Source organism: Dermochelys coriacea, chromosome 2, assembly GCF_009764565.3.
Source record: "Dermochelys coriacea isolate rDerCor1 chromosome 2, rDerCor1.pri.v4, whole genome shotgun sequence".
NCBI classification, from domain to species: domain Eukaryota; kingdom Metazoa; phylum Chordata; order Testudines; family Dermochelyidae; genus Dermochelys; species Dermochelys coriacea.
Window position 1 is genome coordinate 146514290 of NC_050069.1, and position 12823 is coordinate 146527112.

The 12823-nt window shown below is 40.3% G+C and overlaps 1 protein-coding gene across 1 annotated transcript in view; it reads right to left on the reverse strand.

Moving 5' to 3' along the window:
- Positions 1–2050: 2050 nt before the first annotated feature.
- UBE2QL1 (ubiquitin conjugating enzyme E2 Q family like 1) overlaps positions 2051–12823 on the reverse strand; it is a 40692-nt gene continuing 29919 nt past the window's right edge. Inside the window, exon 2 of the mRNA XM_038393198.2 lies at positions 2051–2216. Within this exon, the coding sequence (XP_038249126.1) occupies positions 2085–2216 (132 nt within the window). The 3' untranslated portion in view covers positions 2051–2084. The remainder of the gene's footprint in view (positions 2217–12823) is intronic.

Sequence of the window (12823 nt, forward strand, 5' to 3'; positions counted from 1 at the left end):
CTGTAACAAACGAAGGAGGAAGGGTGAGGGAAACCATAATAAAAACATGTGTTTTCATAGGCCAGCTAAGTAAACAACTAAATGTTTTTGAGACTGTCATTTAGCCAAAATATATATAGATAAACAAACAAACAAAACAATCGGAAGTCCCTACATCCATCTACTTGGGCACTATCAACTGTCAGTTTCCCATAGGTTGTTGAAAGAAGTGGGTCTTGCAGAAGAGGGATTTGGAGACGAGGGTAATGGCTTTATGGAATAGTTTGGGGAGGATGTTGCGCATAGAAGATGTGGGGCAGAAGAAAGCACAAAGATGCTGATGAGAGAACTGGACAAGGGGACAATGGAGGCTGGCAGCATTGGTGCAGAGGTGGAGGGGGTGAAGGGAACACAATAAAATTCTTTTGTAAAATGAGTCAGATACTTTTAAGGTTGATTAATGCATTTTTGCTTCTCCAATTAAGAGATGACAGGCAAACATGCTCTTGTAGGAGTACTGTTCTATACTGGCCCTACAACACTCTGATTTATAGTTAATTCATTTGTGCTTTTCTATTCTGTGCAGCTTTAAATCAAGCCAAAACCCCACAAAGCACCATAAATAGTTAGAATAAAAGATTTCTTCCATGCTGTTAAAATGTAACCAGAGACTGTTCAGCCATTTTGATTAAAAGCAGTGGCCTACTCTTATGTTAGGCATGTAATGGAGAGTTCTCTAAAAACACATTATATTTTTTTCTGGACTGCATTTTACAATCAATAATGTCCTGCTTTCTATTGAAAATGCTGCCAGAGCAGACATAATGTATCAATAAGATTTCTAGTGTTTCACAGTAATACATCTAATAATTTGAAAACAAAATTAGCCTAAAATGATTGAATTCTTGAGGCAATGAAACGGTATTGGTGATTTTATTCAGAATGTGTCCAATATGATTTTCCATTTGGATTCCACATTTTTAAGCTGTTTCAATATATTATTATAAACATTATCTCCAGATTTTATGGAGTCTTAGAAAGTTTTTAAATTATTGAACAAAAGAGAAAAATTAAATCTTAATGATTAAATAACAGGACATTTATATACATCAGTGGGTTTTCTCAGATACTGGGCTCAAAGTACATACAATGTCTATTGAGTAAAAATAAAAAATTCAACCATGCAAATCATCTTACAAACCAATTGTTCCACTTTCTTTGAAAAATCTGACTTTTACTTTGTTACTGGCACATCATTTTAAAATGACTCATGAATTTTAAAGGTTCATTTATGCTTTTTGGTTTTAGTATTGCCGTTGAAGAGCTGACTGGCAAACATGCTGTTGTAGGAGTACTGCATTGTACTGGGAAGATAAAAACTATTCTACCGTCAATGACTTTGAGCCCTATAGTGGGTGCATCTGGTATCTGAAATATCACCTGATCTAATCACACTGGTTTATCTCTGAACAACAGCATACCACAATACCAGCATAGATAGCACAATTTGACCAATTGGGTGATTTCATTTAACAGTTTTTCAACACCAGAATCTTTCATTGTTATAATTCTGCTTTTATGAATTAAAGGTCATATATAGAGCACACATGAGGTCTAAATTTAGTCACAGCAGACCACAGCTCCACATAAAGACACATCTTCAAGTTATGTTGACCTGCTAGGAAACAAAGATAAACAGCACAGCAAACATGTACCTGCAATGCACTGCTTCCCTATTAAATATTAACTGCTTCATTTCTACATTTAAATGAACTGAGCAGTAATGGATGGAATTTCCAGTACTGATGTCTGGTGTCGCTGTCATGGAAAGAAGATGAAGACAATATGGCCTGCATGGGGCAAATGACACAATCATAACATCCGCTCTAAAGTGACTTAAAGATGACCATTCGCCAGTCTTAAAACATAATCCTAAACAGCATTTGTTTTCTCTCCCTCTGTAAACAGATCAAATTATTTAAATGTCTCCTTGACTTTCATGGTATCTAACAGAAGCTGAAGTAGAAAAGGATGGGTGGTATACAGCACTGAGGAGATAGCATAGTACTTGGTTTTGTTTAGCATTGATGTGTAGGTTGCAAATATCAGCCATCAGAAACGGGAGGAGTGACCCACCCGTATTTTTCATGGGTCTTCACTAAACTCTTAAATGTTGCTTCAGCTTCCTTACGACTGAAGGACTTTTTTGATTTGCCAGCTTTTCTGCAGATACGACCCTGAACCAAAGAAAGAGAAAACATTCATTAAAGAGGTGAACATACAGGTCCATTCCAATTTAAGCATTGAACAAGTAAAAACAATAAGAATCCACAAATGGTATGCCATAAAACACTCAGTTGGTATTAGTATTAGACCCTTATGTCCTCTGTCTGACCACAAATGCTTCAGTAGGTCTGACTGTCCACCCAGCAGAGAACAACGATACTCAACATTGTTAGAAGACAGGGAGACACACAAAAGCAGCCCCTTATTATATAATAGCTAATTGCTGAATAATGGGAACAGGGAGGAAGGTAGATGGGTTTCAGGGAATCTCCTACCGCTATATAGATGTAAAAGCACATTTGCGAACTGAGAGGGCTCAAGTTCTGCAGCTTTCCCCACCAACATTGATACTAATCTTCTCCTTTGCCCTTCCCAATTCCCTTCCACCAACTTAATCTGGTGCCTCCCTAAGGCATATCAGCCCCAGGGGTTGGAAAATGCTTTCTTAATGACCCAAGACTGTGTAAAAGCTCAAAAAGTGCCATACATGATTATTGTCATAATATTTACAGTTGATCAAATTACAATCTACGGACAAATCAATGAGTATTAATGAATTATATTCTTATTGAGGTTACTAATGCCCTTCTTTTCCTCTACAAACAAGGAAAATGTTATTTTTCATGGTTGATTAAATGCTGTTTCCAATGTAAAAATATAGCTTGCAATATGAATGTGCTTTTAAGTGTATCCTATATTATATCCAAATGCTACAAAGCACACGATTCCTAGTTATCTGTTAATTTTTATTTAATCAGACCATCTCCATATAAATTCAGTTTTAATATAAATGTGCAATTTACCAATAAACAGCCCAATCCTGCACTTCTCTGGAATACTGTGATTTACTACCATGTGTAGTAAGGAATTTATGCAGGGTAGTAAGTGCCAGTCCTAATAAAAAGCATGAATATCATGAAATCCACGCCTTCTGTGCATCATGAAAAAAGTCATGTGTTGTCCATTAATAATGCTCTGAATGATCCAGTCCTCCATGAATAATTCATGACTAAAATACTCAAAGATATTCTCCAGAGGAAACTGCCAACATGGTAAATTGTCCCGGTGATAGCATGGTAACATCACTAAACAACAGGACACTTTTCCTGCTGATTCAACATAGTTTCCCTCTGATAATCTGAACTGAAAAAAATAAATGGACCAACGCCCAGCCCTATTCTTTCTTAAATATAAGAACAGACTTAGTGTAATATTCCAAATTGGATTTAAAAGACCATCCTGCCCATTTCTATTTTTGTGACTCATGCATACCATTAATTTTATGATAAATGAAAATCTAGAAATTCAAACTCCTTGCATCTTCATTAGGTCAGAATTAAATATGGGTATCAAATGTCTGACAGGACACTATTTCAAATGCATGTTTGACATGACACCCAAGGAATAGGTTGTTAACAGCTTATCCCATATAATAATTGTAGAATAATTTTGCACCTTTGGTGAGAGTATGAATTTAATTATTTGTGAAATCAGCAGACAATAATATAACTAGACAATAATATAACTGCAAATGTATTCCACTATACAATAATACTGATCTTAAAAATGCTAATTTGTATTGCATATATCGGGGAGGGCAAACTATAGCCCGTGGGCCGGATCTGGCCCATCAGGGCTTTCAATCCGGCCCATGGGATTACCAGCCCTGTGGCGCAGCAGGGCTAAGACAGGGTCCCTGCCTGCCCTGACCCTGCACACTTCCGGAAGCAGCCGGCACCACGTCCCTGCAGCCCATGTAACTGCCAGACATGTTGGCAACTTCCAGGAGTGGCACGGGACCAGGGCAGGCAGGGAGCCTGCCTTAGCCCCGCTGCATGACACTGCCACCCCAGAGCCACTTGAGGTAAGCGGCCCCAGCCTGGAGCCCGCACCCCAAACCTCTCCTGCACCCTGCACTCCAACCCCTGCCCTGAGCCCCCTTACTCCCTGCCTTGAGCCCCCTGCCCTGAGCCCCATCCTGCACTTTGCAACCCCTCCTGCACCCCAACCCCCTGCCCCAGCCCTACATTCATGGCCCTGCATAGATGTGGTCCTCGGGGCAAAAAGTTTGCCCACCCTGGCATATATCCAATAAGTAAAGATTTATTTAGATTATTAAACTACCACTTTATCATAATTGTTTGACAGTCTGATTTGAAAGCCTTTGTTAGATAGAACAAAAAGGATCTGATAAGTGGTTGCTCTTGTTTAACAGTTTTACACTTAACAGTAACCAAGAAATATATCCTATTCTTCTTCACTTTGCTGAAAATCAGATAGGTCACAATTTTTTATTCCCATTATTTTGCTCCTGATCTATTAACCCTCAGTTGATAGACAGAAAAATGGAAATTGGTAGCAGGGAATTAATGTTCTTTTAATGGTAAGTTGCATTTCTTGTTGGCTTTTAACAATGGCTAAGTAATTTGAACTGAAAATTGCCATCTCTAATTACATGCAACTGATTATACTGAATAAGCAATTGAGTTTAGAGTTAAAATCAAGAGTTTAAAGATCAAAATGGAACAAATAACCCCTTCCCTCCCAAGACCTACACCCCAGAAACTGTTAAAGGTTTGAACATTGGCCTGCTAAACCCAGTGTTGTGAGTTCAATCCTTGAGGGGGCCATTTAGGGATATGGGGGGCAAAAATTGGGGATTGGTCCTGCTTTGAGCAGGGGGTTGGACTAGGGACCTCCTGAGGTCCCTTCCATCCCTGATATTCTATGATAAAGGTGTTTTAATAGTCACAGACCAGATGTTCTCAAATTGTGATTGGTTGACAACTGGTGGTCCACAGGGCACTTGCTAGTGGATTCCAAAAAACTGACTGATCACATACTCCTTTTCCTTATTTCTAGCTGCTAATTGCACTAAAAGGTAACTAAAAATACATTAAACACTGTTCCTACTATTCATTTTCTATTTAAACAATTTCTGTAGTTTCCACAGGGATAGCATGATGTTTCACTTAATTCAATTTTATCACAATGTCCAAAATATTAAAATTAACTGACCAGGGCAGAAAACAAACAGACTAGTCAGGATTGTAAACTGAAAGGAATGAGGATAAAATAGAGAGTTATTTGAAAAGGGTCAGGACAGTTTTTTTTTCTAGAAAGTTATCACAATACAGTACAGAAATGTTTCCTATTGCTAATTACTATTAGAAGTTAGTAAACTAGTTAATATTAAAATGACATTAAATTCATGTAATAAAACCTCTACCAATGTGGAATTTTTCCCAGTACAGTATATTTTCCAGTGTTCACTTTAAAATGTCTCAAATGATAGGGCTTTTGTTACAATTGCTATGGTATAACTGAGAATTTTAAAGTTTACCTTTTAAAATTGCACTAACACATACATTTGTGTAAATACATTTTCCCAGAAAATATTCATTTTCAGTTTGAGAAAAGTAAAATATAAATGCATTTAGTGATATTCAGCATCTTTTCAAATGCTCATGGGTGCAAAATCTACTGTCCCCTTCTTTCCAGAAACACTAATCAGGTTGATTTAATGGAAACACAACATATTCTGAATGGTTAATTCAGCTGAGGTAACATTCTGGGTTTGTTTGTTTTTATATTAAATATTTTCTCCTTTTACCCTAAACCAAACAAGCATAGGGAATGTATTTGTACTTAGAGACACATGAGAAAAAGGAAAAATATGAAGTTTATCAGAAAATGAGTCCAACAGCTTCCACTTAAACTCCCACAGGAACTGATCTAGTTAGACATCAGCATGTTTTAAAAGTCTCATTAATTGAAAGTTTTTGGAACCTGACACATTTTGTCCACTCTTTAATTTCCAGAGATGCAGCTATTACCATTCTAGAGGTGCCCAGAAATATAATTTTTGTGGAGAACATATGCCATCTTTTCTCTACAGCAAACAAGCTACACAATATGCAATACAACTATAATATCAAAGATATAAATTCTGAAATCCCTTCTGATACTAAATGGGGGCTCTGCGACTGTGGGGCCTGTTTTCGTTCCTTTTTCCGCTCATGCATCCAGACAGAGTTCCTCTGGGTGGCATCCGCTGGCTCCTTGGATATCCTTTGAGGAGCAGCGGACGCTGTCCGGGGTTCTCTGCTCGGTGTCACCTTCAGGTTCCCTAGTTTTGGCCCTTTGACCCTCACACCTGTTTCTGTTATTTTCCTTTGGTGTCTCCCAAACCTAGTTGAGTTCTGGGCTCAGTAGCTCCTCCCCAGACTGGGGGGGAAGGGACTTTTAGTTGTGGGCTGGCTTATGATCCTAGCACCCAATAAGATCATTTTCTTGCTGCCCTCTGGCCCTGCTGTATCACTATATATATAACTATTATTATGGTTGCCCCAAATTTCCCACTTGCTTATAACTTGGCAAAACTTTAAGCATTCTGATTGAAATTGTCCATTTTCTATGTCAGCTATCTGCCTCTCGCTCTTTTTTTTTCTTTTCCCCCAGCTAATTGGTACAGCTGTTTCCAAGAACGAGGCGAGGGAAAAATGTTTTCTTCCCCCATGTTAAAAAATTCTTGAGATCTTTTCTTTGAAATGCTCTAGCATTTCCATGCACTGGAGCAGGAACATGACATTTGTTGGTGGGGGGCATGGCCTTAGCATCAGGGAGTTCCTTTTGCTATATCTGTGAAAATCCACCCACATTTCCCAAGTTATAAGCCTTTGAAAATGGAAATTCATCCAAAGGGTGCCGGAACATTTTTATAGTGGGGGTGCTGAAAGCCATTGAACAAAATTGTAAACCCTGTATATGATGGAAACCACTTCAAGCCAGGGGGTGCTGGCAGTGCCTATGATTCACAGGTTTATAATGGGAAGTATCAGGCAACTTCTTAATAAGTGATGCTACTAGTCCCACCTATAATATATTTTAAAGCTGCTATTTGAAAATGTAGCAATCTTAACATTTGCAGGTGCCTTTTGGAAATTGACAGGTTTCAGAGTAGCAGCCATGTTAGTCTGTATTCGCAAAAAGAAAAGGAGTACTTGTGGCACCTTAGAGACTAACAAATTTATTTGAGCATAAGCTTTCGTGAGCTACAGCTCACTTCATCGGATGCATTTGGTGGAAAATACAGTGGGGAGATATATATACACACACAGAGAACATGAAACAATGGGTTTTATCATACACACTGTAAGGAGAGTGATCACTTAAGGTGAGCCATCACCAGCAGCAGGGGGGGAAAGGAGGAAAACCTTTCATGGTGACAAGCAAGGTAGGACATTTCCAGCAGTTAATAAGAACATCTGAGGAACAGTGGGGGGTGGGGTGGGGGGAGAAATAACATGGGGAAATAGTTTTACTTTGTGTAATGACTCATCCATTCCCAGTCTCTATTCAAACCTAAGTTAATTGTATCCACTTTGCAAATTAATTCCAATTCAGCAGTCTCTCGTTGGAATCTGTTTTTGAAGTTTTTTTGTTGAAGGATAGCCACCCTCAGGTCTGTAATCGAGTGACCGGAGAGATTGAAGTGTTCTCCAACTGGTTTTTGAATGTTATAATTCTTGACATCTGATTTGTGTCCATTTATTCTTTTACGTAGAGACTGTCCAGTTTGACCAATGTACATGGCAGAGGGGCATTGCTGGCACATGATGGCATATATCACATTGGTAGATGTGCAGGTGAACGAGCCTCTGATAGTGTGGTTGATGTGATTAGGCCCTATGATGGTGTCCCCTGAATAGATATGTGGACAGAGTTGGCAATGGGCTTTGTTGCAAGGATAGGTTCCTGGGTTAGTGGTTCCGTTGTGTGGTGTGTGGTTGCTGGTGAGTATTTGCTTCAGGTTGGGGGGCTGTCTGCAAGCAAGGACTGGCCTGTCTCCTAAGATCTGTGAGAGTGATGGGTCGTCCTTCAGGATAGGTTGTAGATCCTTGATGATGCGTTGGAGAGGTTTTAGTTGGGGGCTGAAGGTGATGGCTAGTGGCGTTCTGTTCTTTTCTTTGTTGGGCCTGTCCTGTAGTAGGTGCCTTCAGGGTACTCTTCTGGCTCTGTCAATCTGTTTCTTCACTTCAGCAGGTGGGTATTGTAGTTGTAAGAATGCATGATAGAGATCTTGTAGGTGTTTGTCTGTCTGAGGGGTTGGAGCAAATGCGGTTATATCGTACAGCTTGGATGTAGACAATGGACCGTGTAGTATGATCTGGATGAAAGCTAGAAGCATGTAGGTAGGACTAGTGGTCAGTAGGTTTCCGATATAGGGTGGTGTTTATATGAGCATCGCATATTAGCACCATAGTGTCCAGGAAGTGGATCTCTTGTGTGGACTGGTCCAGGCTGAGGTTGATGGTGGGATGGAAATTGTTGAAATCATGGTGGAATTCCTCAAGGGCTTCTTTTCCATGGGTCCAGATGATGAAGATGTCATCAATGTAGCACAAGTAGAGTAGGGGCATTAGGGGATGAGAGCTGAGGAAGCGTTGTTTCTAAGTCAGCCATAAAAACGTTGGCATACTATGGGGCCATGCGGGTACCCATCGCAGTGCCGCTGATTTGAAGGTATACATTGTCCCCAAATGTGAAATGTTATGGGTGAGGACAAAGTCACAAAGTTCAGCCACCAGGTTAGCCGTGACATTATTGGGGATACTGTTCCTGATGGCTTGTAGTCCATCTTTGTGTGGAATGTTGATGTAGAGGGCTTCTACATCCATAGTGGCTAGGATGGTGTTTTTAGGAAGATCACCAATGGATTGTAGTTTCCTCAGGAAGTCAGTTGTGTCTCGAAGATAGCTGGGAGTGCTGGTAACGTAGGGCCTGAGGAGGGAGTCTACATAGCCAGACAATCCTGCTGTCAGGGTGCCAATGCCTGAGATGATGGGGCGTCCAGGATGTACAGGTTTATGGATTTTGGGTAGCAGATAGATTACCCCAGGTTGGAGTTCTAGGGGTGAGACCTTCCTACCAACACTACAAAAAGAAGGATTCTGGGTGGACTCCTCCAGAAGGTCGAAACAGCAGACTGGACTTCTACATAGAGTGCTTCCGCCGACATGCACGAGCTGAAATTGTGGAAAATTAGCATCACTTGCCCCATAACCTCAGCCGTGCAGAACACAATGCCATCCACAGCCTCAGAAACAACTCTGACATCATAATCAAAAAGGCTGACAAAGGAGGTGCTATCGTCATCATGAATAGATCGGAATATGAACAAGAGGCTACTAGACAGGTCTCCAACACCACTTTCTACAAACCATTACCCTCTGATCCCACTGAGAGTTACCAAAAGAAATTACAGCATTTGCTCACGAAACTCCCTGAAAAAACACAAGAACAAATCCGCACAGACACACCCCTGGAACCCCGACCTGGGGTATTCTATCTGCTACCCAAGATCCATAAACCTGGAAGTCCTGGACGCCCCATCATCTCAGACAAGGATGACCCATCACTCTCACACATCTTGGGAGACAGGCCAATCCTTGCTTACAGACAGCCCCCCAGCCTGAAGCAAATACTCACCAGCAACCACACACCACACAACGGAACCACTAACCCAGGAACCTATCCTTGCAACAAAGCCCGTTGCCAACTCTGTCCACATATCTATACAGGGGACACCATCATAGGGCCTAATCACATCAGACACACTATCAGAGGCTCGTTCACCTGCACATCTACCAATGTGATATATGCCATCATGTGCCAGCAATGCCTCTCTGCCATGTACATTGGTCAACCTGGACAGTCTCTACGTAAAAGAATAAATGGACACAAATCAGACATCAAGAATTATAACATTCAAAAATCAGTCGGAGAAAACTTCAATCTCTCAGGTCATTTGATTACACACCTGAGGGTGGCTATCCTTCAACAAAAAAACTTCAAAAACAGACTCCAACGAGAGACTGCTGAATTGGAATTAATTTGCAAAGTGGATACAATTAACTTAGGTTTGAATAGAGACTGGGAATGGATGAATCATTACACAAAGTAAAACTATTTCCCCATGTTATTTCTCCCCCCCACCCCACCCCCCACTGTTCCTCAGATATTCTTGTTAACTGCTGGAAATAGCCTACCTTGCTTGTCACCATGAAAGGTTTTCCTCCTTTCCCCGTCTGCTGCTGGTGATGGCTCATCTTAAGTGATCACTCTCCTTACAGTGTGTATGATAAAACCCATTGTTTCATGTTCTCTGTGTGTGTATATAAATCTCCCCTCTGTATTTTCCACAAATGCATCCGATGAAGGGAGCTGTAGCTCACAAAAGCTTATGCTCAAATAAATTTGTTAGTCTCTAAGGTGCCACAAGGACTCCTTTTCTTTTTGGCAATTGAACATCGTAAATGGCCAGCACTGGCTGTATCTTGATTGCACATCCTATGTTTTATCTAAACTAGGGTCATCTTTTTTCTTGCCACTTCCCAGTTCAGGATTGGTAAAACTAAACTAAACAAGGGTGCCATCCCGTAAACTCTAAAGCACATGAATAGTTTTGCTCCCATGAGGAAGGACTAAGTGCATGACTAAAGATTTGAAGTATCAGGCCATAAGTCATAAAAAAATAATTCTGAGTTGAATTTGATCAAAATGTTCTATAAAACTTAAAAGCAACAGAAAACAAGGAAGTTTTTCATAAAGGCAGTTAAAACAAATGTACCTCCCAAAAGTGCCATCAGCTGTTTCCATGTACTACTAAAATATGAATGAATCATTTTTAAGGATTGGTGAGACACTTTTCATAATGAGCTAATTGAGGTTAAAATAAAGAAATATAGAGGACAACAACACTTCCATTTTTTATCATCATTTATTTATGTAAACAGAATTTTGAATTGCTTCTTTTTTAAAAAAAAGACTTAATGTAGTGTATTTAAACACAAGTCAAATTATATTTGCCTTACTCAGATGAACAGCCCAATTGACTTCTCTGTGGCTACACATGAAAAAGGCAAGCAGGAATTGGCCATCCACCACTCAGAAATCAGATGTAGGTTCTGCTCCCATTGAAGCCAAAAGCAAAACACCCACTGATTTGAGGGAGCAGGACCACGCCTTTAAAAAGATATTCAAAAGTTACACAAAAATATTAAAATATTAGCAGAATTTCATACAAACCATTACTAAGTTAGCCCACATTACCAGCTTTATGGAATAATTTTTCACTTATATGTCATAGCTATTGGTACTTTGAGAAATTTAGTACTGACTTGTACTTTGGCTATGAAAGACTGTCATGTCAAACAGAAAACTTTAGCAAATGATTTGTGTTTTATATTGAAGCCTCTCATTTTTATCTCATGTTTTAAAAATATCTAATTTGTTCACTGGATCTGTGCTTAAGTAAGTGGTGTAGAGGCAAAGGCTTTGGTTTTGTGGAACACTGAAGCTCCTACTATGGAGAGAGGTGGCTGTATGGTTCTTACATCATCTAGCTCAGTAGTAGGGTTACCAATCTCGAGTGATACCGAGGATCCCTGGTATACATCAGGGTTGCGTTCTTGAAAAGGGCAACGGATACCAAAATGATGGATACCGGGGAATTTTTCCCCATAAGAAATAATGGCCCAGTTCTCGCCCACTCTTCTGAGCATGCCCTGTCCTCACTCTTCCCTCTCTCTCCCAATGCCTCCTCCATGCTGCTGAACAACTGTTTTGCAGCATGCAGGAGCCACTGGGAGCTGGGGAGGAGTTGATCGGTGGCCTGTAGGGCCACTGGTGGATGGGAGGCGCTGGGGGGGGTTGGTGGAGCTGCTGCTGCTGGCTGCCGGTGGGTGCTAAGCACCCACGGAAAAGCAGCACAAAAGATGAAGCGAGCAAGTTACAAGTGACGGATATACGGATCAGGACCAACATGAATTGGAACACGTTCTCCTATTGATGAGCAATGGATATGCAAAACGACAGATAAGGGGGAGACATATACCGGGGATCCCCTGTAGATTATCTGGAATAGCAGGAGTGCATAATCATGAAGGGTGAGGGTAATAATGGGGCAATCATGGTACAAACACCCAAATATGTAGACCAACCTCAAAGTGTCATGCACATGACAAATCCAAGCACTAGGAGGCATGTAAGGAATAAACATTTTTAATTGTCTATATACTAATGATAGCAGCCTAGATAATAAAGAATAATTGTAAAAGCAGCAAAGACTATATACTATGCATCTTATAGACTAACAGACGTATTGGAGCATAAGCTTTCGTGGTTAATACCCACTTCGTCAGGGACTCTTTGCTGCTTTTACAGATCCAGACTAACATGGCTACCCCTCTGATAAAGAATAGTTGGAGATGCTTGTGAATGAGAAAAAATCTGATACACTGAATATTACTGAAACTTGGTGGGATAAGTCATATGACTGGAGCATTAAAATCGATGGTTGCAACTTGTTTCATAAGGATAGGAAAAAAGGGGGAGGGATGGTACTTCAAAGACACTATCATGGGTCACAGACTCATAGACAATTCAGAATCACAGGATCCCAAATGCTTTATGGATTAAAGTTGTAACTAGTAAAACTAAATTTGGGGTACTGGTGGGCATATGTTACAGAGTTCCAAATCTCACTAGAGAACAG